Source organism: Aphanomyces invadans, assembly GCF_000520115.1.
Source record: "Aphanomyces invadans strain NJM9701 unplaced genomic scaffold supercont1.36, whole genome shotgun sequence".
In the NCBI taxonomy this organism is placed as follows: domain Eukaryota; phylum Oomycota; class Saprolegniomycetes; order Saprolegniales; family Verrucalvaceae; genus Aphanomyces; species Aphanomyces invadans.
In genome coordinates this window covers 273436-300079 of record NW_008580181.1, presented here as the reverse complement: position 1 = coordinate 300079, position 26644 = coordinate 273436, and the positions used below count along the sequence as shown (strand labels likewise).

General features: G+C 55.8%; 12 protein-coding genes across 17 annotated transcripts; 7 read left to right on the top strand and 5 right to left on the bottom strand.

Moving 5' to 3' along the window:
• The first annotated feature begins 355 nt into the window (after positions 1–355).
• Positions 356–1129, top strand: H310_12132 (hypothetical protein). Its single transcript, XM_008879102.1, has 2 exons — positions 356–479; positions 579–1129. Exons 1-2 carry the CDS (start codon positions 403–405, stop codon positions 739–741), a joined length of 240 nt encoding a protein of 79 aa, XP_008877324.1. The 5' UTR covers positions 356–402; the 3' UTR covers positions 742–1129.
• Positions 1130–1228: 99 nt separating this feature from the next.
• H310_12131 (hypothetical protein) lies at positions 1229–3464 on the top strand. Of its 4 annotated transcripts, none has more exons than XM_008879098.1 (8): positions 1229–1797; positions 1855–2038; positions 2097–2185; positions 2245–2322; positions 2411–2593; positions 2660–2904; positions 2952–3099; positions 3144–3464. In XM_008879098.1, the coding sequence occupies exons 1-8, from the start codon at positions 1267–1269 to the stop codon at positions 3318–3320; spliced, it is 1635 nt and encodes a 544-aa protein (XP_008877320.1). In that variant the 5' UTR covers positions 1229–1266; the 3' UTR covers positions 3321–3464. The 4 variants fall into 4 exon arrangements, with proteins under 4 accessions (XP_008877320.1, XP_008877323.1, XP_008877322.1 ...); XM_008879101.1 differs by having other exon boundaries at positions 2094–2185; positions 3144–3434; XM_008879100.1 differs by having other exon boundaries at positions 2952–3464.
• An 18-nt stretch (positions 3465–3482) lies between these two features.
• Positions 3483–6713, top strand: H310_12130 (hypothetical protein; the record flags this gene model as incomplete). The annotated part of the gene is made up of 10 exons (XM_008879097.1): positions 3483–3626; positions 3681–5075; positions 5150–5269; positions 5325–5566; positions 5638–5722; positions 5774–5866; positions 5945–6093; positions 6151–6209; positions 6259–6464; positions 6513–6713. 10 exons carry the CDS (start codon positions 3483–3485, stop codon positions 6711–6713), a joined length of 2694 nt encoding a protein of 897 aa, XP_008877319.1.
• A 459-nt stretch (positions 6714–7172) lies between these two features.
• On the top strand, positions 7173–8563 carry H310_12129 (hypothetical protein; the record flags this gene model as incomplete). Its single annotated transcript, XM_008879096.1, has 7 exons — positions 7173–7333; positions 7379–7522; positions 7576–7657; positions 7712–7888; positions 7951–8010; positions 8056–8416; positions 8481–8563. The coding sequence occupies 7 exons, from the start codon at positions 7173–7175 to the stop codon at positions 8561–8563; spliced, it is 1068 nt and encodes a 355-aa protein (XP_008877318.1).
• On the bottom strand, positions 8501–11093 carry H310_12128 (hypothetical protein; the record flags this gene model as incomplete). The annotated part of the gene is made up of 14 exons (XM_008879095.1): positions 8501–8619; positions 8666–8738; positions 8793–8892; positions 8951–9073; positions 9144–9336; positions 9394–9507; positions 9554–9611; positions 9673–9839; positions 9926–10249; positions 10305–10421; positions 10490–10615; positions 10665–10721; positions 10784–10903; positions 10953–11093. 14 exons carry the CDS (start codon positions 11091–11093, stop codon positions 8575–8577), a joined length of 1758 nt encoding a protein of 585 aa, XP_008877317.1. The 3' UTR covers positions 8501–8574.
• An 85-nt stretch (positions 11094–11178) lies between these two features.
• On the bottom strand, positions 11179–14139 carry H310_12127 (the record flags this gene model as incomplete). 2 transcript variants are annotated; one of them, XM_008879093.1, is made up of 2 exons in its annotated part: positions 11179–13956; positions 14004–14139. In XM_008879093.1, the coding sequence occupies one exon, from the start codon at positions 13891–13893 to the stop codon at positions 12082–12084; it is 1812 nt and encodes a 603-aa protein (XP_008877315.1). In that variant the 3' UTR covers positions 11179–12081. The 2 variants fall into 2 exon arrangements, with proteins under 2 accessions (XP_008877315.1, XP_008877316.1); XM_008879094.1 differs by having other exon boundaries at positions 11187–14139.
• A 490-nt stretch (positions 14140–14629) lies between these two features.
• Positions 14630–16730, bottom strand: H310_12126 (hypothetical protein). Its single transcript, XM_008879092.1, has 11 exons — positions 16555–16730; positions 16425–16488; positions 16276–16372; positions 16079–16223; positions 15916–16011; positions 15598–15817; positions 15437–15543; positions 15330–15363; positions 15182–15276; positions 15027–15081; positions 14630–14980 (listed from the first exon to the last, which is right to left on the bottom strand). Exons 1-11 carry the CDS (start codon positions 16705–16707, stop codon positions 14823–14825), a joined length of 1224 nt encoding a protein of 407 aa, XP_008877314.1. The 5' UTR covers positions 16708–16730; the 3' UTR covers positions 14630–14822.
• A 249-nt stretch (positions 16731–16979) lies between these two features.
• Positions 16980–20995, top strand: H310_12125. Of its 2 annotated transcripts, XM_008879090.1 has the most exons (3): positions 16980–18484; positions 18761–19676; positions 19727–20995. In XM_008879090.1, exons 1-3 carry the CDS (start codon positions 17017–17019, stop codon positions 20187–20189), a joined length of 2847 nt encoding a protein of 948 aa, XP_008877312.1. In that variant the 5' UTR covers positions 16980–17016; the 3' UTR covers positions 20190–20995. The 2 variants fall into 2 exon arrangements, with proteins under 2 accessions (XP_008877312.1, XP_008877313.1); XM_008879091.1 differs by having other exon boundaries at positions 18761–20995.
• On the bottom strand, positions 20812–22658 carry H310_12124 (hypothetical protein). The gene is made up of 3 exons (XM_008879089.1): positions 21825–22658; positions 21583–21765; positions 20812–21531 (listed from the first exon to the last, which is right to left on the bottom strand). Exons 1-3 carry the CDS (start codon positions 22137–22139, stop codon positions 20965–20967), a joined length of 1065 nt encoding a protein of 354 aa, XP_008877311.1. The 5' UTR covers positions 22140–22658; the 3' UTR covers positions 20812–20964.
• Positions 22659–22829: 171 nt separating this feature from the next.
• H310_12123 (hypothetical protein) lies at positions 22830–24700 on the top strand. The gene is made up of 4 exons (XM_008879088.1): positions 22830–23230; positions 23294–23500; positions 23551–23921; positions 24033–24700. Exons 1-4 carry the CDS (start codon positions 22958–22960, stop codon positions 24541–24543), a joined length of 1362 nt encoding a protein of 453 aa, XP_008877310.1. The 5' UTR covers positions 22830–22957; the 3' UTR covers positions 24544–24700.
• Positions 24475–25639, bottom strand: H310_12122 (hypothetical protein). Its single transcript, XM_008879087.1, has one exon. It carries the CDS (start codon positions 25338–25340, stop codon positions 25029–25031), a length of 312 nt encoding a protein of 103 aa, XP_008877309.1. The 5' UTR covers positions 25341–25639; the 3' UTR covers positions 24475–25028.
• Positions 25640–25764: 125 nt separating this feature from the next.
• On the top strand, positions 25765–26644 carry H310_12121 (hypothetical protein). The gene is made up of 2 exons (XM_008879086.1): positions 25765–25908; positions 25966–26644. Exons 1-2 carry the CDS (start codon positions 25777–25779, stop codon positions 26428–26430), a joined length of 597 nt encoding a protein of 198 aa, XP_008877308.1. The 5' UTR covers positions 25765–25776; the 3' UTR covers positions 26431–26644.

The following is a 26644-nucleotide window of genomic DNA, read 5'->3' as shown; positions in this document are numbered from 1 at the left end:
CTCGCTCCCTTCGTTTCATGGTCGGAGCGAACGGACTCGCGACGACTTGCGCTGCCCATGGCGCCTCTGCGGAGCAGACGTGCAAAAACGCGTGTGTTGTGGTTGCGCATAGATACGCAGATATATTTATTAAATTTTCCTTCCATGGGAAAATAAAAATGCATGAACTTCCTGCGGATGTGGCGTTTTGGAGCAATAAAATGGTTGCAAAACCGACCATTGTTGTCCCGCGGATTAAAAGTGCGGGAATTTTTCGATAGTGAAATCAAGTCGAATTATGTGTCGGCATTGACTCGGTGTCGCCTGTGATTGGCAGTTCATTCTGACTTGGATTTAGTATACTGACAGTTGTATGGCCCAAGTTACTTTCCGATTTCCCTCCCGAAAGACACACCCAGCACGATGGAAAGCGCCGCCGATTTGAAGACGACCCCTGTGGACCCTCGTTTCCCGACCCAAAACCAAACCCAACACTGCTGGTACGAGACGAATGACAGTCGACAGGACAAAGCGACGCTGGACGGCCAGCAGCAATCTTGACACGAGTGGGGGCACCAACATGACGAACATGTGTGTAGGGTCCGATACAACGAATGGGCTTTGTGTTTGAAGAAGAACGACGATGACGAAGATGCGTGCAAGAAGCACCGCCAGTACGCCAAGTCGCTCTGCCCTGGCTCGTGGCTTGAAAAGTGGGACACGGAACGCGACGAAGGCAACTTCTCGGGTGTTCCCAAGTAAATAATCGTCTGTGCACTTCGGCCTTTTCGCTGGACAGCACCGTAGATTGCTATATGCCACTAAACGCGCTGCAATATTCTTCGACTCCGTCTTCAGAAGTGCGTGCGTGCAAGAAAGCGAGGTGCACCGATGTTGGAGACTGGATGCGGCAGGACGAATTGTTCACCATGGCAGGAGATTCGTGAAAGAATGAACAGACCCCCACTCTTCACATTGACCAGGAGATGATCACTGGACATGTCAAATGTAGGGTAAGTCACAATGCATCCAAAGCGGCGCCACCGAGCTTGGCCCCATGTGGCGGCGGGCGTGCTCTGCATAGGATAGCGCAAAAGAGACATACTTAATATGAGTACTTTATCGGGTGGTGTCAAGTGATTAAAATCACTTTCTTTTTAATTGGCATGTCGAGATTGTATCGATTGGTTCAAGACAATAAAAAAGTTCAGATGTCAGATGTCAAAGGCCTTCAATAAAGTAGTTGATCCGATTTTGAATCCTCGCTGAGATTTCCATCCGCCTGCGATGGACTTTCCATGGCGAATGGACTTGCGGAGCCATGGAATCGGTAACAATCTGTGTGCTGTTTGTGCCAGCACTGGCGTCCTTGCTGTCGCCATGGGCAGCTTTGTGGACTTGTATCTTTTGCAGGACATCGAGCGGAGCTCATGCCATGACCTTGTTGGCCCGATTGACGACGTTCATATTCCATTTGCGACACAAGTCTGCCTTCAAACGAACGGTGATCCATACATGCTGGACGAAATACATGATGTTGTGCCAACATGTGTTCAATTTGTGGACAACACGCTCCTGGTGGCGACATCCACGACAGAAAGTGGCGCGACGACTGCCCATCTTCAGGGATTTCGCGTCTTTGGTGGCACGAGCTCTGTGGTGGTGCATCACGTTTTCACCCAACGATGGGAACGAGAGTTTACAGCCATTACCGCGCTTGAACCGATGACCTCCATGGGCGTATACGTTTTAGCGCAAGGGCCGTCGACATCGTCCATCGATGCCCTGACCTGGACAGATCGATGTGTTTCGGTTCAAGTAAATCCTTCTCGTATGCGTATCGTGGTGGAGCTGACCTTCTGATGTATGTTGCAGCGACACCCGATAACGTCGACTCACGTGGGCATGACCGCAATGTCCTTCGAACACTCGCAGTTCCTCCTCGCCATCGCACACTCCCAAGGAGTTGCTATCCACACCATTCACGACCTCCGCCGCACCGCTGCGCCGATCCAGTGCGCCTTGATCGTCGCTAGTTTGGCATTAAGCATGCATCGAAGTACGTACCGTGCGAGCTGCATCCTACTCCAACAATTCGTCGCGTTGGTGGGTAGAAGTGGCCATCACGGCCTTAACTTGGCGGACGACCGTAACAAGTGTCCGAGACCTAACGCTGTGTGCTGGTGTGGCTGATGGCACGACTCTGGTACGAACAAACCCTTTCCTTCATCCTCGATATCATGCAAGACATCGTCGTCATGGAAGGTGTTTCGTGTGGCGCTCCCTTCGCATGCATTGATCACGCCATCGCCTCCTTCAGATCTGAAGGGTTGTCTTATTCATGTATGGACAGTGGCGTGCCACCATTATCGATGGCACCATGCATCCCGGTGGTTTGGATACACCCTCTGTTCATCGTCGTGGGTGGTAGGCGTATCCCGCCCCGATGATTCCTTTGGCACATCCCCAGCGCTTTCTCCATGTCGATGCGCAATTACTGGTGGCAGTCCACGACATCCGCACGTGTGTGCTGTGGCCGACAGATCCATGGCCGTCCCTTGAGGCCGCCATGGCGTTGTTAACGCCAACGCAACGCGGTCGGCACTCGAACGAGGTAACCATTGCTTCGCGACGACTCGAATGCGTCCCTGAAAAATCCTGCACTGAAGTATTCTCCCAGAACGCACCACAACTGTGTTGTGGCATGGCCAGCGTGTCATCGACCGTCCTGCCACGATGGATGATCGCCCAACGGTACCCAGCTATGTCTGACGATAGCGAGAGAAGAGATTTCAACGTTGTGGTGTACCTAACGCATCAAGCGGTGTATTTGGGGTTGGCTTACCATCGACACGGCGACGATCTGCCGAAGCCTGCCGATGCGGACCTGCCACCTGTCGTTGAAATTGCTCCGAGCGACGATCGGTGGGAGCATCCTTGGAAGATATGGCTTTGAACCAACAAAAACGTAGGAAACTCATGATGGACGCTATGCATCCGTCGAGGAAGGATGAGCCAGATACTGTTCACAAACGATATGCTTTGCCAGATCCATTGCCAACGCCGCGCGACGTACCACGGGAAGATCCTCTCGTGTGGACCAAACAAGCCTATCGACACGTACGCCATGTACCGCTCGTTTTGATCAGAGACTGTTATTCTAGCGCGTGGAGCACCTTCACACTCGAGTCGATGCTATGGGCCAAACAATTCGCAGCCTTCGACACTCGTTCCACTTGTTCACGGAAGACGTCAATGCACACATGGCTAACTTGACGGTGGCGTTGCAACAAGTTTTGGCTCGCTGCGACAATGATACAGTCGGTTCACATACACCATGAAGACGCGTCCCTGCGCTGCGACCGCCACGGACATGACTGATGTCGCAATTCTTGATCTTGGAGATCAAGAATTGCAGCTCTCCAAGATCTCAAGTAAATGAAGCGCATTTATTAATGATGTATTTATTTATGCGTATACTGTGAGTATCCGGACAGTTCAAGATGGCGCGGAAGTCCACGTCGATGAAGCGACCTCGCGCCGCCGCGCCGCCGACGATGCATCGCCGTCATGTTCACGGTCCGTCTGGACGAGAGTACATCATTTTGGATGACTTGGGTGACGAACTGAGTGTTACACCGTCAATGGTAAGTCTCGTCGCGATGCGGTTATCTCCAAGACGCAGAACATGTCAATCGTAGTGGGCCGCGATCGAGTCCTACGAGGACAACCAGATGCGAGCAGACAAAGCGATGCCATCAACACCACACGTCATTGAGTCGCAATCGGCTTTACTTTGCTTCGACATATGCCCCGACAGTGCCGACGAGGGGTGTGATGACGATGACGGTGACACATCGAGCAAAGGGCACTACTTGTCGGAGAGAATGCAGATGCTGCAGCCATCGTCAGCGCGCGAGGAAGCGTCAAAATTCCCCTCCTCTACTGACTCTCTCTCGGTGTCTCACACACGAACGCTATCATCAGGTGCCTCACAAGGACGAGCTATTGAGGTCGAATTTGCGTCAGAAGGCGAAGCGTGTCTGACCACGATGAAGGAAACGGATGGACGATCCCTCGAACCCATCACTCCCCTTGCATCGCAATCGAATGAATGCATCCCTTTGGCATCACCTCCATCGCAGTGCCCTGTGGATGACTTGACCAGAGCCTCCATTACCATCGACACATCCACCGAAAGAATTCCCCCCTGTACACCAGCAGAAGCACTCGCGACTAAGGTGGAAATCCCTCATGTTCATGGCACTCCACCTGCATGCCATGCAGGTATCGCATTGGCCTTACCATGTTCGTCGTCGAACGACATCGCGGACCCGCCGCCGCAAATGCCATCCTCGAGTCCACCTCAACTCGACCAGACGCAGACCGCCATTCGTTCGAATTCAACGCAGTCTTCCCTCCATGCCTTGTATCCGCCACCGCAGACAACTCAGCTTCTGGTCCCGATTTCCGACCCCATCCCTGCTCCAACACCTAGCGAGCCAGCCCCGACCGAAGAGCTCGATGCTGTGCAAGTCCTCGTGGCCATAAACGACAAATGCCCGTCGCTTGCAGCATGGCTGCGCCACGAAGGCGACGTCGAGCACGATGACAGCATGGCGTCGATGTTTGATGATCATGCATCCGTAACAACGACGCCACCGCAGTCCCCACCATCCTGTCTTGCTCCCGACGCCAATTTCACCAAAGTGCCGTTGCAGCCTCCGCACGTACATTCACCATTTCCGTCGTTTGAACTCGAGAACTGGCCGCCGCACCTGCGTCGGCGATGCCGCATGACGCCTCCGTCGCCGTCGACCCGCCTTTCACCTGACACCCCGCACGAGTCCATTGTACTGTGGGTCCGACATACCTGGCGTGTGCATGACAACTTCGCGCTTGCGGCGGCGGAGTGGCTCCAAGCAGCGTACGACCGTCCGGTCGTTGCCTTTTGCGTCCTGTCACCGACGCTGTTTTACCCTGGCATGCCTATCGAGTCGACGACGAACGAGAACGGTGTCCGGAGTTCCATCGCGTCGATGCGGCGACAGCTCCTGGCTCGTCATATTCCTCTGTATGGAATGTTGGGGCCGCATGTACGTCCCTTTGTGCATATGCAGCCACATCGCGTGGAGCGAATCAAGTCGACCAAGCGCTAACACATCTCCAGGACAACACCGAGGTAAACATTGAAAGCCAACTGCGCTCGCTCCATCCGTGGGCCGTCGTGACGGACGATGGGGTTGACGAGCCGTTCGAGTCCTGGCATCTTCCAGTCCCGGTGATTCAGGTGCACAGGAGAATCAAATGCAAGACGAGCGATGCGACCGTGGGCGGTCTCGTAGATGGACAGCACGTGTTGTGTCCCGTGGCGCTCGTTCCTTTCAGACGGCGGTGGTGAGCTCGCCAAGGACGCGTTTGAATCGCGGTGGCTGACAGCGTGGAACCGTGCCATGGACGACGGAGTCGATACCTTCTTGCTACCGTTGCACGTCGAGAGCCCCTCGCATCGAGGCCGCGCACACACTGCCATGCAGAACAACCTTCCGTGGCCAAACCTGGACAAGCCGAGCGCGTTTGACTTGAGGTATAAGCGGCATACGTCCACTACCGATGCCATGAAGTGCGCGATTCTCATTCCAATCCGTGCATGTCTAGTGAACAAGCGGCTTTAGCGCACGTGGACGCGACGTGTGTTCAAGGAGGCGCGACAAAGAAGCCGGCGCTGCAGGAGGAATTGCACGTACGGTGACGTTATCTGTGTCAGCACGTCCTAGATGACGGTGTCCTGTAGGGCCGAGGCGTGACCTCATGCCTCCCGTTTCTACGGCATGGATCGCTCTCCGCCATCCATCTCCTACGCACTCTGAAATCGACATCGAACCATGTACGGAACGGTCAAAATTCCCCGAGCTTGCACGTTTGGATGTTCACGTTTTTTTGCCCGTCTCATTCCATGATGTAGGTGCTGCATTCAAGGGCACTCACACACTGCGCGCTCGCTCGAGAGTATGCCATGCACGTCATGTACCACCAGATCAACGCCACACGGTCACGGCCAACGCTCACCAGCCACACGTTGATCTGGAATGCATCCTATTTTGCCCGGCAACTGTACGCCATCCATTTTCCCCACCTGACTCGATGACTTGACCCCAGGCGTGTGTGCAGATCGGTGTATCGAACGCTCGTGGATCGCATCTCGCCGCCGTTGTCAGCTTCCACTCGAGGTTCGTGCTGGCTAGCATGCCCATGCACCGTCTTACGGTGTGCGCGCAGGATGTAGCAGCGACGACAGGTCGACAGGAACGGACGAGCGCTATTTATTGCCCCACCAACTCGAAGCTAGTCGGAGTCCCGACCCGGTTTGGAACGACATCATGGCACACGTTCGCCTGACGGGATATTTGCACCCGGTGCTGGCATCGTATTGGGGTCGCCGGCTTTTGTTTCATTGGAGTCCGTCGCCACTGGCGGGCCTCGGCGTGAGTCCTCGTGCAGTTGTGCCTCTCCTCACCGCCGTTTTGTTACAGATGCTTGAGGGGTTGGTGGTGCGCTACTCGATTGGCGTCACCCCGGACGTGGTTGTGCAAGTTCTTCTAGCGATGCTCCATGACGGCACGACCGCCGACAAGTTGTCGGAGCAGACGGCGGAGGACCATCCGCTATTGACTCAACTTCGCGCTGTCGTTCGTGCACCTGCCCACCACTCGTCCAACGGGTTACAGCTCTAGCCGCCGTGCATCCTTGGCCTTCCACCGATCAAGCGCCATCCTTTTAAGTTGTACATGTGAAGCACCTGGTGGCACAAAGACTCTTTCATGCATCCCGCCTACTCGCACCAACAATGCAGGCGGCGGTGTCAGCGATGCTGCATCGAAGTGCCAAGAGCTTGACACACAAGTGATCCACTGACGGTGTGGCTCGATCGCAGAACTCGCTGTTCAACGCTGCATCCAGGTGTCCTTCATGGTCGGGTGGCTTCAACTTGTATCCCTGGTCGCAACGGGCCTACCACAGACAACTACCTACATGATGTTATGCCACTCATCGCAACGACGACCCGTGGCAAGCCAGCCTATGCAGCGCCTTGACATGGCATCGCACGTCAGCTGCACGATTCCACGGACCACGACGGGCTAATTATAGCCCCGACCTCGACCTCGACAGGAGCAGATCTGGCGCGGCACGATATGTTGTCTCTGAACTCGTACGGGTTGTCCAGGACGTCGAACCAGCACTTGACGCTCCCTCGTCTCGCGCAAAGCCCCATCCGCGAGACCAACACCATGTCGGTCGGAAAACTCGCCCAGGAACGGCGCGACATGCATCCGTGGTACCGCACCACGTCCGGGTACAGCCATGGAGGCAGGTTGTTGCTTCCTGACGTGCGTTGTAGGTTCGACTACGGCCGACACGTCGACTTCCAAGACGTCGGGCTCAAGCTGAGTCCGGTGAGCCCGCACGCCAAGCACATGGACTTTACCGAGGGATTCCTCCATGGGCCATACACGGATTCGAGTCTTGGCTCTCTCGACATGAAGTACGTTCGTTGCTTAGCGCGGCCAACCAGTTGGGCTGAAACGACGCGACTAGGAAGAAGCGCCTCATCCTCAGCGACAAGCTGCGCGCTGAGCATAAAATTCGCATGCAGGCCAAATTTGACGAGAAGCAACAGGTACGAGTGCTCGCCCGTCCGCCCGCTTTCGAATCGCAGTCATGTTTGTGGCAGCAACTCAACTTTAAGCGGGAGATCCGGCGGGAGCTGCGGGACAAGCGGCGGCTCGAACGGGCTGAGCATACCCATGCCAGCACGGTGATTCAACGACACGTCCGTGGGATGCTCGTGCGGTTGCACATGGCGGCAGCCCGCAGCCAACTTGCGAACGAGAGTGCGGCGCGTATTCAGGTACTGCTCGTCCCAACAATCGCAGCGATGGCCGTCGATCCTGACCACCGGCTTCGCGCCAGGCATTTTATCGATCGCAAATGCGCGTGTATCGAGCCAAGCAAGCCTTGCAACGCATCAAGGTAGATGGCCTCGACATGTGTCCAGTTCACGGCACGGACGACTAGGACGACCTTGCGGCCGACGCGGCGCGCGTGATCCAACATAAAGTCCGCAACCACTTGGCCAAACTGCATGCACGCGCCGAGCTTGAGCGACGACGACAGCAGCGTGCCCATCGCCGACAACAAATCCAGCAGGAAATGATGGACAGAAGGCGTCGAGCCGCCGTGGTCATCCAGCGCATGTCGCGCGGATTCCTGGTTCGACAACGCATGAAGCGGCGGCGCCTTGTCGCCGACTCGGCCGTGGGGGCTCCGATCCTAGTCGGGTCAAAACGAAGACAGCCTATAGCCTCGACGGCGCAAACAGCAGCATGGACAGGCCCCAAGCAGCAGCCATCCAAGCAGGCCGCCCCGTCTCCATCCAGTACGAAAACTTTGGCTTTCCTCGCGTGAGGTTCCTTTCAGCCCGTTGTAACATGCAACTTTAGAGCCAACGGGCAAGAAGAAAGCGTCGGCGGCGCCGGCGCTGCGTCGATTTTCGTCCACAGACATGGCGCTTAACGACACATAAGCACGACCTGCTCATTTGCGGGCTTTCGCCAGCTTCTGGGTGTAGGCAGCCACGTACTAGACGAGAAGAAGCGTTGGGGCAAAACGGATATCTGTAGGATACCTTCGGCAGCTTCTTCTCATACGATGCCTTGGCCTTGCCAGTGAGGTCGCGCACGTCGATCGGCGTGTACGTGCTAGGACGAGATGTCACGATGAAGGGCAATCGAGAGAAGAGGCGTCCAGCCCACCGGCCAAACACGGCTTTTTGGCATTGCACCACCAAGTCGGCCTGAAAACACTCCTCGGCGGTCGCGGCGCTCCGAATGGGCGGGCTGTTGTCGAGAAAGACTAGATGATGACAACACGTCGAGGATCCAGTCGCAAAGACGTTTGCGAGTTGACACACCTGACGTGATGGCATCTTGGAACGCCCGCACGTGGCTGTCAAACCCATTGGCGTGTGCCTCTGCCGCCATTTTCAGGTCGATGCACTGCTGCTCCATGTCGCCGTCGCGAGTGCCCGCGAACACTGCTCAATTCCATGAGGGCGACAAATCGGCGCCGTCGTGTGCGCACTGAGCCCGTTGTGCTGTACGTACAGGCAGTCAAGGCCGATTCGAATTCGACCACGAATGGGGCAAAGATGTTTTCGGCAATGGAGGGAGGGCCGGGAGGGACACCTCGACGGGGACTCGTTGGGGCGGATCGACGACCAGTCATCGGGGGGGCAGACGATGGAGCCTCAAGAGGCTCATGGGCGGGGGAGTTGACTCTTGGCGACAATTCCGACGACTACGTGCATAATGAGCACACCGACGACGTTGCATTCGATGCTTCGTCATGACGTACCGGGGCAGTGAGATAGTCCGTAGAGACCGTCTCAATGTCCAAGTCGTGGCAAAGACTCGTCGCTGCGTATTTGGTGATCCAGTCTTGAAGCTGCCACACTTGCACGGTCGCGCTCTGTGGGGCGAAACGTGAGCCATCCAACGCAACGTTTGCTACGCACCAGCGACGTAATGGTCGATACAAGACTGGCAAAGGTTGTGCAGAAAGTCCACTGCGGTCTAGACATGGCATTCCAGCATGTCAGAGCGTTGGATGGCCAGTGGACGATGAAATACGCACTGGAGGATGGTCAAGAAGGCCGCGCACAGCTCTGGCAGCAGCCGGCCATGACCCACAAGAAAGAGTTGGTCCCAGATGAAGAGCAGCGTGTCGGGGGTCGTGACGCCGACAAAGACGCGGTCGGCGTGAGGCTGGAGCATCTCCGTCCACGATGCCAGGGGCGGGGACTACTCAAAGCACCTTGTCATGGCATTGTCTTTGTGGCACGCCAATCTGGATGTGGCGGCATACAACGACGACTGGCCGCACCTACCTCGGGTGGAAAGAGGGCTGTGAGCGCAGCGACGAACGAGGCGTCGATAGAGTTGAGCCGATGGACGACGGTCGACGTGAAAGCGTCATCCAGGACCACCGGGCGTGCAAGGGCGAGCAGCACAGAATACGCCTCGACCAAACTGCTGGCGTCTGTGACGCGCCAAACCAACAACAACGGGAGGATCAAAGCGTAGTACGCATCCCCCATCGTGTCGAGCGCGTCCGGCGTGATTGTGTGGATGTAAGAGAGCGCTGTCTTCATGGCCATCACGGTGTTTTGCGACTGCAACGGAACGAAGCTGGGGAAGGTGTCGAGGACCGTCTACGACACGCCTGCATGAGTCGATGAAGTCGTGGGGGTTGCATGGGCCACGCACTTGACACTTGAGTGTGAGTTGTGCATCGAGTACCGAGATCGTACTGATTCGGTTGACGGCGCACTTGGATTCGTACTTGAATCGAGCGGTCGGATCGCTCAAGAAGAGTTTCCACGCCTGCACCATCCAGCATCGTGGGGGAACGGACAGTTGAGATGTGTACATGCGTTGGATTTGATTCGCACCTCCGGTCGGAACGATGGCGGAAATGGCTGGTTGAATAGCAGACGCAGCATGCTACGGTGCTCTACAGGAAGGTCCTGGACGAGTGCACTGGCGGCTTTCGCGGCGGACTCCATGGCCAGACCTTGCTACATGCAATCGTTCCATGATCATACAAGCCAAAAAAACGCTACAAACTTTTGTGAGCGTATTGCCGGGCCGCACAAACGCTGTGTCCACATCTTTCGTTAAGTGCTAGAGGTTTGTCGCATCACGAGGAAGAGGACGACGTGGGGGGGTGGGTGTAGCAATCGTACTGCATCCATCGTGTGCGTTAGCCGCTTGACAAAAGCGCCGTATGCTTGATGCTGCAAGAGCTCGATTTCCACTTGCGCCATTACGAGCGCGCGCTCATCGACGGAGAGGTCCGCGAATTGCTGCTCGACAACCTGTCAATGCAACGGTGCCGACCTCCCGACATAGTACCTTTGTCTTGCAGCTCTTCAGCCTCTCTTGCACACGATCGTAGATGACGCTCGTCAGAGCGTTCCATTCATCGGTAGATGTAAGCTCCGCTCGCGTCGCATCGATCCAAGTCCCCGCGGAGCCGTCACGCGTTGGGGGCATTTCAGTACCTGCGCGAAATCCCGTCATTTGATTCGTTCAAAATGGACCAATCCGGATCCGCGACCTTTCGAAAGTATGTGGACAAGCGGAACGTCCGGCTGGACACCGGGACGGCACATTATTGTTGCAGTCGCCGACAACGCCAGGGTGCAGCCGTCAACGCCCGTCGCTGCAAAGCAAACGGGCAATTGCTTTCCACCATGGTGCCATTCGTAAGGATCCATGCGGTCGGAGGCATGGAATGTCAAGGGGCTCACCGTGCCGCATGTTTTGACGGGAGGCGGTAGGGACTTCGTCGCTGGCCCAGCACGATACGTCCCCAGTCAACACCAAGCACAGAGTCTTGGTTCACCCGAGCATGCACGATTTGATGCCAAAACAGACGTTCCTCTTCTCCGTTAACAAAGTCAAGGTCCAGCGGGAATGCCTTCGTCCAAACATGCCTTGAAGGTTGTTGGCAGGATGAAGGTGCGATTCAAACAAATCGTGCCATGGCTCGAACGACCATAATCCGCAGCTTCCGTGGGGACACACAACTTGGCTTGACAATCAAGTTACACATTCGTGGCACTCTCTTCTACAAAAGCGTCCTCGATGCTCCACAGCAGCGACGATCGGTGACCGTGCGACGCACTGTGCCATCATGCGTCAGGCACATAAAAACCAGAATGCAAACGTCACGAGGATATCAAGGCACTTGCGTCTTTGCGCTTCGACTCGACGTCTTGACGAGCGGGTTTGGCTGCGACGCGGCTCATCGAGAGGCCGTACGTAGTGGACCACCGAATGCAGCACACAACATCATGACGAGGAGTTGGATCAAGCGCCATAAAGTCTGCACATTCCCATGTCCATGCACGCTCCATACAACCCCCGCCAAACAACAAGTCTGGCTCCCGGCGCATGATGGCACGGCGGAAACGCTCGAAGTTTATTCGGACACGGTAAAACCTCTGTAAATTAATACCCTACCTCCTTCTACTCATGTTCATTTGAACGCAGCATCGCACACGGCCTTGATCAAGGCGTCGTCGGTGTGCTGGGGCAGCGTGACCTTGAGGAGCGGGTCGGCTTCCATTTCGCGCTCCATGGCGAAGACCGCGTTGTCGTTGCGGCCCCAAGCACGACGCGCTACGCCGTTGTTCACGTCCCAACTCAACATGTTGGCGGCTTTGCGTTCAGCGGCCTTGGACCCGTCAAGCACCATGCCGAATCCTCCGTTGGTGACTTCTCCCCAGCCGACACCGCCGCCGTTATGAATGGACACCCACGTCGCTCCTCGGAACGCGTCACCGATCACGTTCTGGATTGCCATGTCCGCCGTGAACATGGAACCGTCCGCGACGTTGGACGTTTCGCGGAACGGACTGTCGGTCCCGCTGACGTCGTGGTGGTCGCGGCTGAGCACAACGGGGCCGGTCAATTCACCGCTCGTGATCGCTTGGTTGAAAGCGACGGCGATGCTTTGACGGGCAAAGCGATCGGCGTACAGAATGCGCGCTTGCGTGCCCACGACCATCTTGTTCTCTTCGGCGGCTTCAATCCACTTGATGTTGTCACGCAACTGGGCCGCGACGCGCGGTGGGGCGTTGACGAGGTATGCCTTCAAAATGCGGGCGGCGATGCGGTCTGTCGTGCGGAGATCGTCCGGGCTGCCAGAGGCGCACACCCATCGGAACGGGCCAAACCCCAGAGAGAAGATATCGCCCATAATGTCTTGGACGTACGACGGGTACTTGAACCCATCTTCGTGGTTGGACGGCGTTTTGTAGATATCGGCGCCGGCGCGGCTGGCTTCAAGCAGGAACGAGTTCCCGTAGTCCCAAAAGAACATGCCGGCAGCCGTGAGACGGTTGATGGCATTCACGTGGCGCAGCAGACTAGACTGGACGAGCTTCTTGAACGCAGGGGGGTCGGACGCCATGAGGACGAGCGATTCCTCGAACGAGATTTCGGCGGGGTAGTACCCGCCGTTGAACGGGTTGTGGAGCGACGTTTGGTCCGACCCGAGCTCGACGAGGAGCTCGCCCTTGTCGGCGGCGTCGGCCAACGCTTCCCACAAGTCCACAATGTTGCCGTGGTACGCAATGGACACGACGCGTTGGTCCTTGCGCGCGGCGCGGATCATGCTCAAGCACTGCGGCAACGTCGACGCGATCTCGTTCACCCAACCTTGAGCGTAGCGCTTTTCAATTGCAGAGTAGTCGACTTCGGCCGTCACCGAGATCATGCCGGCAATAACCCCGGCTTTGGGCTGGGCACCACTCATGCCGCCGAGGCCAGACGACACGTACACTACACCCTTCATGTCTTCGCGGTGGAGATACTTGCGGCACGCGTTCATGACGGTGATGGTCGTGCCGTGAACGATCCCTTGAGGCCCGATGTAGCAGTAGCTGCCGGCCGTCATTTGGCCATACTGGGTGTTGCCCAGCGCATACAGCTTGTCGTACATTTCGCGAGTCGAGTAGTTGGGGATCATCATGCCGTTGGTCACGATCACACGCGGCGCGTCCGGCGAGCTAGGAAAGAGACCCAACGGGTGGCCGGAGTAGAGTACGAGCGTTTGGTCCTCGGTCATTTGGCTCAAGTATTGCATGACCAACAAGTACTGCGCCCAGTTGCTAAAGACGCTGCCGTTTCCACCGTATGTGATCAAATGCGCGGGAAATTGCGCGATCGCTTTGTCCAAGTTGTTCATGATCATCATCATGATCGCGTTCGCCGCTGTGATTTTGCCCGGGTACGCCTCCACGGGGTACCCCTTCATTTCGTACGCTGTGGGACGGAAGCGATGCATGTAAATGTGTCCTTCGTCCTTGAGTTCGGCAGCGAATTCGGGCGCCAGCGTCGCATGCCATTCCTTAGGGAAGTACCTCAGCGCGTTCTTGATTGCCAATTGGTACTCACGTTCGGTGAGGATAGGCGAGCGGGTGGGCGCTTGCGGCACAGTCAAGTTCTTGCCCGGATGCGGAGGCAACGTCTTGCCGAGCCCTTGAGTCAGCACTTGAAGGATCGCAGCAGCGTTTGCGGTCGTCGTCGCCATCTTGATAATTCGAAAATGAGAAGCGCCGAGACAATTCAAGAGCTCTTGATTTTCCGGATACGTGACCCAACCATCGCCATGATATCATGTTTTAGCACATTTCCACGACGACTGTTTATACGATGTTTTATTATGCCTTGCAGAACGAACTAGGGTCGTTCAATATTGAATCCTCCAAATCGTCCCAGGAGATGCTCACTGTGCCACAGCCGCCGTGAAATTTGTAAACAAGATGAATCCGGATAAACCCATTGAACTTCAAACACTTGAAGTGGTCGTTGAAGATGGTCCAACTCGTGGATGGACCCGCACACATCCCCGCCGACGGGCGTCGAAGGCGAACGGCAGCGAAGATCTCAACGATCTCATCATGTTCACGATCATGTGTGTGTCATGGAGGGGCCACAGACGCAGACCGATCAACTCGCCTCGCACCATGCACCGGAGGACAGGCAGTCCACTACATCGTCACACCATGGGACCAATGATGTGGACCAGATGGAGGTCATGTGCACCCGATATAGCGTGCTCGATGATTTTCACATGACGCGGAGTACGCTGCGCGATGGAAATCCATCCCATTGCGACCCTTACGTTGACTGAGATTTCTGTTTTCCAGGAGAGGTTCGTCACGGTGGTGCGATGGGTGTCCTGTGCACCACGTGGGAAGGTGGTTTCGTCATCTACTCGCGTTTGAAGACAGCAGCGGCACCCATGCCCGTCCCAATGCACATCGACACGACGCCGTACGTTTGGTTCGTGCGATGCAGTCCATGCAGCAACGTCGCGATTTGACGTGCCCCCGTGCACCCGAGCGGGTGGCCCAGCGCAATGGCTCCTCCTACGTGCATCGATGGGAGTCCAGAAAGGATGCCGAGTCGACGTACCGGTCGGGTTGACTTTGTGGCTTGGAATTTTAAGCGTCGTTTGGCAGTACAGCGCCTACACAATTGTGACACATGAGAAAAGTCAAAGTGCACGACCATGGCAACTTCCAAGTACAATTTTCATCCAAGGGCACTTGGCACACGCGATGCATTACCTGGCTCGCAAACGCTTCGTTCAGTTCAAACACGTCGATCTGGTCGATGGTCAAGCCGGCCTTCTTGAGCGCCGCCGGAATCGCGACCGCCGGACCTAGTACGCCGTCAGCGTCACTGGTCGACACGACGACTTCATTTTGCACGAACCAATGCCCATAATCTCAGGCGGGACACCGACCACCTACATCACCACCCAAGTTGCATCGTCAACTAGTCTGCAAGAATGAAGGTACAAAGCGCGGCTCGCCACCTACCGCATAGGACACGAACGAGCCGAGAATCGGGAGCTTCAGTTGCTCGGCCACACGGCGCGTCGTGACGAGGCACGCCGCGGCGCCGTCGCTCACTTGACTCGAATTGCCTGACGATCCCAATCGAGGCGTTATCCGATGGATGACCGAATTTGGAACTCTACCGGCAGTGGTCGTGCCATTCGGCTTAAACGAAGGCTTGAGCTTTGCTAGACCCTCGACGGTCGTGCCTGCTCGAACCCCTTCGTCTTTGGTGACAGTCACTTGCTCATCGCGGCCGTCAGCGGTCGAACAAGTCGTCGTCACCGGCGTGATCTCTCGGTCAAACCATCCATGTTGCTGGGCTGCATGGGCTTTCGCATGCGATTCGGCAGCAAAGGCATCCTATCCACCAACACTAGATGTGAAGAAATTGATCGAAAACGCAGTGCGACGCTGACATGCATGCGGCGCTCTGCAGTGAGATCGTAGAGATTTGATACCTGTTGGGAGCGAGTAATGCCATACTTTTCCGCGACGTTCTCCGACGTAATGCCCATGGGCACGGTACAGTTGCGAGCAGCTTCGTTGGCATGCACCTGCCTCCAAATACATTCAAGATGAACCTCCACGGCCACACGGATGCGGATGTGGAAGGTAGTTAACCTGTTCCCAACAAACGTCGGGCGCGCTCGCGCCCATATCTGTCAGCGACATGCACTCAACTCCTGCAGCAATCCCGACGTCATAAAAACCAGCTTGGATCGCACTGGCGACATTTGCGAACGCTTGGAGTCCTGAAGAGCATTGCCTGCCCAACATTTTGTAAGCCATCTCATGCAACGTCAAACGAGAGAGTCTACCGGTTCACAGTACTGAGCGGTACAGAGAAGGGAATGCCCGCACATAATTGACCCATGCGAGCCCCTCCTGCCGCCGACCCTTGCTGCAGCACGTTCCCTGTGTGCAGCACCATGGGCATAATAATACGGGAGCGGACGAGGCGTCATACCAACAACGACGTCTCCAATCATGGTTGGGTCGATCTTCGTCTGCGCAAGCAAGCCTTCGAACACCTACACGCCATTGCGGATACAAGTGAGAACGAAAGTCCCCAGCGCGTTGGTGGATTCGTGAAGTACGTGTCGAAGGAGAACGTCTGGCGTCGTATCCTTGAACGATCCGCGCTTTCCCTTAGCGATTGGCGTGCGAGTTGCAGCCACGATGACGATTTCAGTCGGCATGCCCGTGGTGGCCGCATGCAGTTGCTGCTGGATGCGCTCGATTCGTTGCATCGGATGCTTTGCTGTCTGTCTTGTGTCGGAATGAGCTATGTAAACAACGATCAAATTATCCGGAGGGTAAATTTATCCGTATGCTCTCTATTGTCACTCTCAAGTACTTTACTCCTGTGCCGTCGTTGCAAACAATATCGTGGTCTAATTCAATAAACTAGAGAGTATGAAAATCGCATGGAATTACTCACGTATAATATCTTTTATATATAATGGCTGCGCTCTCGCTTTGGCTCCCTTCTCGGAGAGTCAATTTAAAAGTGGGACGGCGGTCCAGTTGCATGAATCGTTGGCGGCAACTACATCACGATGGACCCCCAAGTGTATGAGCAAGTTCTTCTCGCCGTGGACGTGTGCCATGCAGGGTCCAGCGCACAAAGCGACCGAAATGCTGCGTACATGTACTGCGAGACCTTCCAAGAACGTCTCGATTGCATTCAGTACGCGTTCTACCTGCTTCAGGACCCTTCTCGGCCTTTCCACCACCGCCATTTTGCGTTGCACGTGGTGGAGACGTGGGTTCGAAAGCATTGGAAAGCATGCTCTGGCACAGATGATGCAGTCAACTACCGTGCCAACGTCCTGACGATCATGGCGTCGCATCTCAATGCAGACGAGCCGACATTTCTCAAAGAGAAACTGGTAAAGGTCGTGTCGGACATTGCCAAGCGATCATTTCCACAGCGCTGGCCCGACATGCTCGACCACTTGATGCAAATTTGGTCCGTGGGTCCTCTCCAGACGGAGCTCGTGATGCTCATCTTTCGGTCGATCGCTGAGGACTGCGTGAGCTCCACGTTCAACTCGACGATTCCTCCTACACGCCGCAAGGATCTGCTGCAAGGACTGAACGCGTCCTTCCCAGCGCTTTTCCCATGTGTGTACCGCGAACTCGAGGCCCAGTACACTCGTTTGCACCAACAGGGTGCGCATGCTGCTGCAGTCATGTTGGCAGGGCTCCAAATGATGAAAGAATTTCTCGACTGGATGCCGGTGACGACGCCCGCCGCTCCAGATGCCAATTTCATTTCGGTGGCAGGACTCCTTTTGCATCCAAACCTGGACACACCACAACTCCTGTCGTTGCAGATTGCTGCCGCCGAGTGTCTTGAAGAGTACTTCTCGCGTTCGTTTGGAAAAGAGAACATGGCACTGCTCCATCAAGCCAGTCTCACTTGCTGGTCGCACATGGCTGCAATGTCTCTGTCCGGCCCCGTGGACGACAACGACACCCTCCTTCTACACACACACATCAACCGCATCCTCGTGAGCTGGGGTTCCCACCAACTCGACGAATTCCTTGCCGATGACACAAGTCTGCCCACCCAGTTCACGGTGCTCCAGAATTACCTCGGCTTACTCCAGACCCTGTTTAGACACCCCAGCATGCTCATCACGGAGTCCCAAGTGATTGTGTGGCTGAATGTACTCAAGCACCAGTCGTTCAAGAAAGTCGCGCAGTTTGTCGACCTCAACTTGCTCTGGACGACATGTTTAGACAAGTACTTTAAGCTCAACTCGCCCGACCGCGACGACGCATCTCCCACGTCGCTGCTCGAATTCGACGATCACGATGCGTACAATGCGTTCTACGGGAACTTTCGAGGACGCCTCTACGGGATCCTCCGCCTCCTCGTCCAGAAAGAGCCCGCCGTCGCACTCACTCATCTCCATGATCGACTGCAGTACGTTCTAACTGCCCACGCCGCTGGCCGCGACCACCTCGACGACCTTGGCCACTGCACAGACGCAACGACTGCTCACCTCTACCACGAAGGTAAACATATCAACTCGTCCGTATTCTATCGACACATGCATGTGGTTGACGTGAAAGCTTGCTTTCGATCGAACAGCCTATGCAATTGTCCCTGCGTTGATGACCACTACGTTGTGATGGAATGATGGCCTCATGTCTGCCGGAGTTGCCTGGCTCGTTGTCGGTGGTTGAATGTGCTTGGCTTGAATTCGACGATGGCATGTTTGAATCTGTATGTAGTCGCTTTCACGGCGACGCAAACCCCCCCTCACACGTCGTGCTTCGTCCATGGCGTAGGCATGTCGTCGCTGTTGGACTGTCTCGTGAAATCTCTGCCCGACTCCGTGTACGAGACCCCTGCCCTTCTCCGCCACTTGGGGCAATCCGTGGAGTTGCTCCTGGCCTACCAAACGACGGACCCGTGGCTCCTGTTTCGCCACTGTCTATGCCTGTCATCATTTTCCAAGTACTACATGAAGCAGGTCGACCCGCCCATGTACCCTCGCGTTTTTGATCGTTTGTTTGGCTTGATTGTGTTTTGCGAACCGGGCGAGTCGATCCATGGCACGATGCGGCCTACGTCGACGAACGTGCGCCGGCGCGCGTTGGCATCGCTCATCTCGATATGCAATACTGGTCCGCTACACGTCCTGCCGTACCTCCCCGTCCTGTGCACGCAGGTGCTGGCGTTGTTTCCGCAAGTCCTCGATAGCGAAAGCGTCCTCATGTACGAGATGCTCGTGGTCGTGTCGAATTCGATGGCGACGTTCGACGAACGCCATGCGTTCATCCAGGAAATTACGGCCGCACCACTCGCGCAATGGACGTCGCCCGAGATGACAGCAGTCGCGTCGTCCGAGGATGCTCTCGTGAAAGCATTGGAGCAAAACGACGCGACGGTGATCTTTGGGCTATTGAAAGTGCTCACGACGTTGTATGGCATCGCCAAACGCATCACGTCGCTGGCATCGAACCAACCAACCGACAAGACAGCCCCACTCCACCACCCGTTTGCCTCGGTGTGGCCGGTCCTGCTGCCTAACTTGACCGCGCTCGTTCGTACTTTGCACGGCCTCTCGACGCCTCTGGCCCGTCAAACACTTGAACAGACCACGACCAGCGCGCGCGGGATCCTCTCCATGTCCCTTGAAGAAATCAACCAAGCGCTGCTCGGCAAAGAACAAGTCGACGTCGTGGACTCCGTCCTGATGAAGTACGCGCGGTGGGCGAAAAACACCCGCGACATTTGCTACCACCTCCTAGGGTGTGCCTTTGGCCATGCCAGTGTGTTCGCCACGATGGACGTGCCGTCGCTCATGCAATCGTCAGTCCTGACCAACCTCGTGTATTTGGAGCACCGCCACTGGAAAACGTTCTTGTCAAGTGTGTGGCTGCCGTTCGTCAAGTCGTGTCCACCAAGTTTGTACGAGTCGCTGCTGCAGCCGACGGTGTGGCACGTCCTATCGCACTTGGCCGACCGATTGCACACAGGGTACAGCAAAACGGCGGCGACGGACCCGTTGCTGCCGCGCTTCGCTGGCGTCAACATTCAAAGCACGACCATCGACACGGTGGCCCATGCTGTGTTTGTCGAGGTCGTGCGGTACACGGTCGATTTTATCGAAGCCATGATCGACGCCAAGACGGTCGTCGACGTGGAGTCTGCCCATCCCAAACACGTCGTCGTGGAAAGCGATCGCATTCTCCGCGAGTTCATTGTGTCTAGCGATGGCATCACGCGACAACTCGTGCAGGTCCTGGTTGGAATCCTCGGGTACTCGGACACGCTGAGTTGCCGACGGGCGACTGGGCTCCTCGACCGGCTTGTGTCGGTGCTGTTTGCACAACCACAGTACCACACGCTTTTTGGCAAGGACGTGTTCACGTCGGCATTGGTCGTGCTGCTCGCGCACTTCCACGATGTCGACGACGGGCTCAAGTGGGAGGTGATCAACTTGCTGCGCAACATTTACTGCCGTCTCACGCTAGGGTTGCTACCCGTGGAAGAGTGCAAGGGCTTCGACCCGCTTCATCAACCTGTCAAGCCTGACAGCGACCTCTGCTTTGCGCCCCGTGCGATCTTGGCAAGTTTACACGGAGTCCAGCCCCATGAAATCGCCGCGCTCGAAGCGTCGTTGCGATCGCACCACAGTGTCAAGACCCAAAAGAACTTTGTCAAAGAGTTTTTGGAAAGCCCTTTTCTCGCGTACGTTGACGCCCCGCACACGTTCAAGGCGATCGATGACTTGCCGGAAGCGTTGGCAAGTCATAGAAGACCGGCGCATCCGACCACCAGCGACGTGGATGTGTCGGGTCTGTTTGGTGCGCACCGCGAGTGACTCGATGGTTGGCGGTCGACAACAGCTCCGATCACGTGCATGCTTGTTTACTGGCCCGACCCCTGCACGAGCAAAGTGTGGATAGCTTGCGGTGGACAGGCCGCCGCTCAGTCCATTTTAGACACCCACAGCATGCATTAAGCTCAAGTAGACGCATCTTATTTATGTCGAGCAGCACGGATCGATATTGCCGGTCATCGAGTCAGCTTCCGTGTCTTTGAAGAGGTAGAACCCAATGCCGAGGCCGAGAATACAGGCAACAAAAAGCCCCGAGTCGTACACCATGGCAACGAGCATGATCAAGTACCCCGCGACGAGCGCCACCATGTACATCCCTGTCAACGCCACGGTGCACCACGTCGGGAGGGTGCAATGGAGCACGGACTGGACGCCGCCCGCCCCATGTTGCGATCGAATCAGCGACGTCATCGCTGACGTCGGGTACGCCGAGTCGACCACGGCACTGGACGTCGTTGTGATGCCATAGCGCCGGATGAAAGACTCTTCGACACCTTCACGGAACTCGCCAAACCATTCGAGGAAGATGCCGAGAAGAACAATGCCAGCAAAGCCCAGTGAGTACGACACGGACGATGACAGCACCCATGGCTGGAACCACAGCTTGACACACGTGCCGCCAACTGATGTCTGGAATCCATCAAACATGACGGAAGCATGATCGCAAAAGGCGCCGCTGTGTGTGTGGGCGGCGCCTTCGTAGTACGCTTCCTGAAGACACGCTGAGACTGAATACTACGAGAGTTGTGATGAAGTTCGCACCTGGTTCGCCAGGATGAGGTTCGCATGGGCTTCAGAGCATGCAAATATCTTTTGGTTGCCGCGGTTTCCCCACGGCAAGGCGTACTTCAGGTCGGTCATGCCGCAAACGGGGCATTCCATCGCTGCGTTCTTGTATGGCACGTCCTTTGCCGAGATGGCGACCGCACCCCGCAAGACCTTGCTCTACGCATTCGAGTCCTCAGTCAATACATTCCTTGTATAAAGGACTAGCAAGTTGCTACCGCGGGATTGCGCAGGGTATCGAGATGGCCTGCCATTTCACACGCATATATCGCTTGGTTGCCTCGGATCGTCTGATTGAGCGTCGGGATGACGTCCATATCGCAAAGCGGACATCGTGTCTCACGAAGGTCTTGCTGCGCCACCGTCGAGGTGAATAAGCATGAAAGAACGAGGACGATCGCCGCCAAGAGCCATCGCGAGGGACGTGAGGTGGCCATCATGGTCAATGGCGACGTTTTGTATTGTGCCAGGCGCTCAATCAGGTCTTCCGGATAAGAACGGGTTTCGAATAACATCCTTTTATTAAAAGGCATGTTCGACTGTACTAACCATAAGGCATTAAATTTCTGCGAGCTGCCAAACAGCGGTAAGAGCGGATTGCCCCCACGCCGTCGATGCCATCATCTCGCCTAACGAGTCCAAGCTCTCTCGCGCGGACTTGCCAGCTTTCGCTGTTGTTCCATAGATAGGTGAAGGAAGATCAAGTTGAAGGAAGCAGCGTGCGCCACATCAACCAACGGTGGATTTGGGCTGCCCGCACCCTGATGTCGGCTCCACGTTGCGCGATTATTAATCGATGCTTTCAACAATTGCGTCACATGACTTGATGGCTTCGACGTGTCAACCGGTGTTGTTGGGGACACCGTCAGTGATGCGACCATGGAGATGGCCTCCATGAAGACATCGATAACGTGGCTGAGCTCGGCTCGCTGGGGAAGGCTGGAAATGCTGGAGAGCACATCCAGCACGCTATCTGACTCGACTCAGATATGTAGCAGCACCAGCGAAAATGGCACAAGGAATTATTGACTTGTAGGGCGAGTCGCGTGACACGTTGAATTCTCGACACAATAATAATAGTATGCGACTTGAATGACAATGGTTCAAATCTTATTCCTCGACCTATATTAGCCAACGCTTGACAGCCACATTGAGTCACTCGAACGGTTCCTCGCATCTAATTGGCCATGAATTTGCGGCAGATGAACCTTCCGACAGGTACACTCCATCGAATTCGACATCGACCGTGTCCGTGTCAGGCAACCCAGCGCCTTCTTTCGACCCAGCTCGACGACGCCCATCCGCCTCATTGCTCTCTTTCTCACGCGGGCCCCATCTTTTCTTCAACGAAATGCTGCACCGCTCGTTCCTACTCGTGGCCACTGTCCTCGTGTGTATTCTACCATCGACAACCGTCGCCCATGGCGCGGCAGCCGGTGCTGTCGGCATTCACGACGACAAGCACTGCCCCATCTGCAACATGTTTGTCAAAGATGAAAACTTGACTTGGTTCACGGAACTCAAGAACGGTCAACGCATCTACACGTGCGGCATGACGAATGGCACGCAGTTTGCGCGCGGCAAGAACTCTTTCTCCCACCCGTCGCTTGTTGGCGCCACCTTGGTCTGTCCGTCATCCAGTGTTTCTCCATCGTCAAGGCTGACACCCCCCCCACGTTCATTGTAGGACTCCCTCATCGTTCGCGACGGCACTGGATGCAACAACACGTGTCCGGAATGCGACGACTCGGCGCTGCCTGTATTGGACCCCATCACCGGCACCAAGATCACGTCGGCCAAATTCACGTACGCTTGCCTAAAGAAAGGCCAAAAGATCTACTTTGAATCCGAAACGTCCAAGGCCACGTTTCTCGATGGCGCGTCCTCCAAAGCGGTACATCCCTCGCCCTCGTTGAACCTCCATTGACTTGTACTGCTGTTCAGTACTTTGGTGTGGCCGCGATGACTTGCAACAGTGCCTCGTGCCCCGACAGCTTCCAGGAAGTGCCTGTGATTTCTGTGACAACTCCCACGACGACCTCGTTGCGAACCAATGACGCCGACTCACGTGCCGACGGCGGCGTCAGCGAACCATTTTGCTCCGGCGCATCTGCCATGTTTTCCGGTTTCCAGTCCACGGTCCATGGCACGTGCGTGAAGCTCCTATTTCAACCTTGGGTGCTAAACAGTAAGCTCAAGTACGCTATTGGGATCGTCGGGGTCTTCTTGCTGCCCCTGCTCAACGAAGGGCTCGTCCATGCCCGCGAGCACCTTCGCCACATCTTTCGCAACCGTGCCAAGGCTTCGACCACCACGTAAGTTCAACCTGCAAAGTGCCGCGAACGAGTTGACTTCGGCAACGGGCGGTTCGCATCCACCCACCTTTCAATGCATTTCATGTCTCATGTGTGGTTGCGCTTGGCTAGCATCGCGACGAAGCGGCTTCACAAACTGACGTTGACAGCGCTCTACATGGCGCAGATGACACTGGCATACTTTGCCATGCTGGTCGTGATGACTTACGACTCGGGTCTGTTTGTGTCGCTGATTGTGGGCTTTGGTGTGGGCTATGCCTCGTTCAAGCATGGGAAGCACTCGGCCAATGTACTCCCCATCGACGACAATGTCTCGGCTAGCTCGTCCACGAACGAAGATGCCGCCATGGATGGTCCGGCGGCGCCGTGGCGATTTCAACGAATGGACGACCTCGTGGTATTGCATGTGCCCGGGATGAAATGCGCTGCCAACTGCGGATCCACCATCCACCGGGCGTTGGACGGCATCGTCGATCTCGTGCACGTGGACATGGTCGACAAGTGCGTGTATGTCGCGCCTTCGTCTTCCTCTCAGTGCAACGCGGCGGAACTGGTGAAAATCATCGACATGGCCGGGTTTGCCGCGACAGTCTTGCGAGCGCCAAAGGGCATGACAATTTAACTAACATCTACGACACGTCTTGGCGGCGAACCAAGTGACAAAGTGGAGGCTGCAGTGCAATATTGTAGTACTAGCTTCCGCACGCATTGGACGTCGCTCGATCTCGTGGTGTGACGTTCTGCCATCATAGCGAGTAAGATATGGCTGCCGTGATCCACTTGGTGTCAATTGCATGGGGCTGAGGAATCGTAATGTGCCAAGGCGGCAGATCGTGTCGAATGCCATGCTGGCAACGATAGCCGCTTCTTCCCTCGTCGATCGTGGCGGGCACAATACCAGACTTGGACGAGTAGCCAACGGCGGCAAATTTTTCGTCGTGGGACCTGCAACCGGACGCGAGAGTCGTCCGAGCCGAATCGCTCGTCGCACACAGCAGCTCGTTGTCGTGGCCGCCGTGGACTGCGCTGGATTGGCATGGACGACGACGTTGCAACAGCGTACTCCATCGAGACGATACGTGGAATGAAATGTGGGGATAGGAGCGACTACGAAATCCTGTTCACAGCATCTCCCCGCCACCAATCAATACAAGCGATTTCGCCCATTGTGCGCTTGACTTTGCCATTGTGGCCGTTGCGTCGCTCGCATGACGTCCTTGTGGACAAGTCTATTTGCCTTCGATCAACGACACAATTGCGTCGACGATCCTCCCATTGCAGCGTCACCAGGATCTTGGCACAGTGACGGATGCGTCCGAACGAACCCATGTGAAACGCAAACGATGCATGCTGTCGTCGGTGTCCCTGTACGTCGAACGTCAAGTCTTCGTGAAGGCCGCTCATGGAGTCGCTCCACATTGCTCTGGTTGTGCATCATGGCGTCAAAGTCGCACCACAAGCGCTGGTACCGAAATTAGGTTCCGTTTTCTCGTCTGGCTTCCATCACCGTGTTGTATTCGTCAAGTGCTCGTCCTCGGATTGATGCCGTCAAGTGGCGCTAGGTCCCGTCTACAATCTCTTCATCGATGGTGTAGTTTCGTACTGAAGTCGGTCCGGGTCGATCTTGCAAAAGCTGGTGGCCTTGTAGACGCCGATGAACTTCAGCGGAGGTGGAATGTCTCCACAGTCGCTGCCATGGCCAGATGCGGCATCTTTGCGCGCGACGATTTGAGATTAGAACCATCCGGATGGTCGTCATCATCATCCGGATGGGTAACCAATCAAATGGCGAGAATTATCCGGTCAAGCTCCCACTACCTCGGCACCTTCATTTTTTGCTTTCCATTCGCGCACCATGAGCGGCGAGTCCACCAAGACCGACTATTACAAGCTTCTCAATGTGGACACCCACGCTTCCATGGAGGACATCAAGCAAGCGTACCGGAAGCTCGCTCTGCTGCACCACCCCGATCGAAAGCTTGGACAGGTGCGTTGAATCTGGTTCAAATCCGCGGGACAATCTCGACTACGTGTGTATCCACAGACAACTGAAGAAGCATCAAACAGCTCGTACTTTCAAGATGTCAACGAAGCATACGACACCCTGAGCGACGTCGACGCACGAACAGCATATGACTTGAAGCACTACGGCATGTCAACGTTCTCGTCGAATTTGAATCCAACTATTACAGGGGCTGTCAAGGACAACGGGTACAAGCGACTGACGTCGGATGACGTCAACCGTCTCCTTGCCAATGCCAATTCCATGGAGCGCATGACGACAGCGCACTACCATCTCAACCGCTCGACCGTTGCACCGACCTCGATCGGTCGTCGTTCCGTGAACTTTGAAGAGCGTAAGGCATTCCGCAGCAAACGCACGCCGCTGCCTACGAAGAATGCCACTATGGCGTGGTTTGCCGTCCCTGCAGTCATGCTCGTCGTGTGGGGTGTAGGAATCAACTCAATGATGGCGAGTAGCTCCAAAGCACGACACAGCGCCAATTAATACAACTAAACCTCCACCTCACACACACCACAAAGACCAAAACAACATCCACGGAGATTTGAATCACGACATGAGTGTCTATAATGGACTCTCTAGCTTGGACAATAGCACTTAGTACTCTTCGCCGTACTCCATGTCTTCGCCGTCGCCTTCCTGCGTTTCCGCGCTGACTTCTTCGTAGTCCTTCTCAAGGGCTGCCAAGTCTTCGCGCGCT

Bases quoted from the DNA above. Each gene is read 5' to 3' on its own strand.
- H310_12124 (XM_008879089.1), bottom strand. From the start codon at position 22,139: ATGCCTTTTAATAAAAGGATGTTATTCGAAACCCGTTCTTATCCGGAA. The intron at 21,766-21,824 runs GTAGCAACTTGC...TCGAATGCGTAG, and splicing joins ATACCCTGCGCAATCCCGCG to AGCAAGGTCTTGCGGGGTGC. The intron at 21,532-21,582 runs GTGCGAACTTCA...GCGTGTCTTCAG, and splicing joins ACCTCATCCTGGCGAACCAG to GAAGCGTACTACGAAGGCGC.
- H310_12123 (XM_008879088.1), top strand. From the start codon at position 22,958: ATGCTGCACCGCTCGTTCCTACTCGTGGCCACTGTCCTCGTGTGTATT. The intron at 23,231-23,293 runs GTCTGTCCGTCA...CGTTCATTGTAG, and splicing joins CGCTTGTTGGCGCCACCTTG to GACTCCCTCATCGTTCGCGA. The intron at 23,501-23,550 runs GTACATCCCTCG...ACTGCTGTTCAG, and splicing joins ATGGCGCGTCCTCCAAAGCG to TACTTTGGTGTGGCCGCGAT.
- H310_12125 (XM_008879091.1), top strand. From the start codon at position 17,017: ATGGACCCCCAAGTGTATGAGCAAGTTCTTCTCGCCGTGGACGTGTGC. The intron at 18,485-18,760 runs GTAAACATATCA...TCCATGGCGTAG, and splicing joins TGCTCACCTCTACCACGAAG to GCATGTCGTCGCTGTTGGAC.
- H310_12122 (XM_008879087.1), bottom strand. From the start codon at position 25,340: ATGTGGAGCGACTCCATGAGCGGCCTTCACGAAGACTTGACGTTCGAC.
- H310_12132 (XM_008879102.1), top strand. From the start codon at position 403: ATGGAAAGCGCCGCCGATTTGAAGACGACCCCTGTGGACCCTCGTTTC. The intron at 480-578 runs GTACGAGACGAA...ACATGTGTGTAG, and splicing joins AACCAAACCCAACACTGCTG to GGTCCGATACAACGAATGGG.
- H310_12121 (XM_008879086.1), top strand. From the start codon at position 25,777: ATGAGCGGCGAGTCCACCAAGACCGACTATTACAAGCTTCTCAATGTG. The intron at 25,909-25,965 runs GTGCGTTGAATC...GTGTATCCACAG, and splicing joins CCGATCGAAAGCTTGGACAG to ACAACTGAAGAAGCATCAAA.
- H310_12126 (XM_008879092.1), bottom strand. From the start codon at position 16,707: ATGCAACGAATCGAGCGCATCCAGCAGCAACTGCATGCGGCCACCACG. The intron at 15,277-15,329 runs GTTCGTGCAAAA...ACGGCGTACTAG, and splicing joins GCCTGAGATTATGGGCATTG to GTCCGGCGGTCGCGATTCCG. The intron at 14,981-15,026 runs GTACGTCGACTC...CGATGCACGTAG, and splicing joins CCACAAAGTCAACCCGACCG to GAGGAGCCATTGCGCTGGGC.
- H310_12131 (XM_008879101.1), top strand. From the start codon at position 1,267: ATGGACTTTCCATGGCGAATGGACTTGCGGAGCCATGGAATCGGTAAC. The intron at 2,186-2,244 runs GTACGAACAAAC...TCGTCATGGAAG, and splicing joins TGGCTGATGGCACGACTCTG to GTGTTTCGTGTGGCGCTCCC. The intron at 2,905-2,951 runs GTGGGAGCATCC...ACAAAAACGTAG, and splicing joins ATTGCTCCGAGCGACGATCG to GAAACTCATGATGGACGCTA.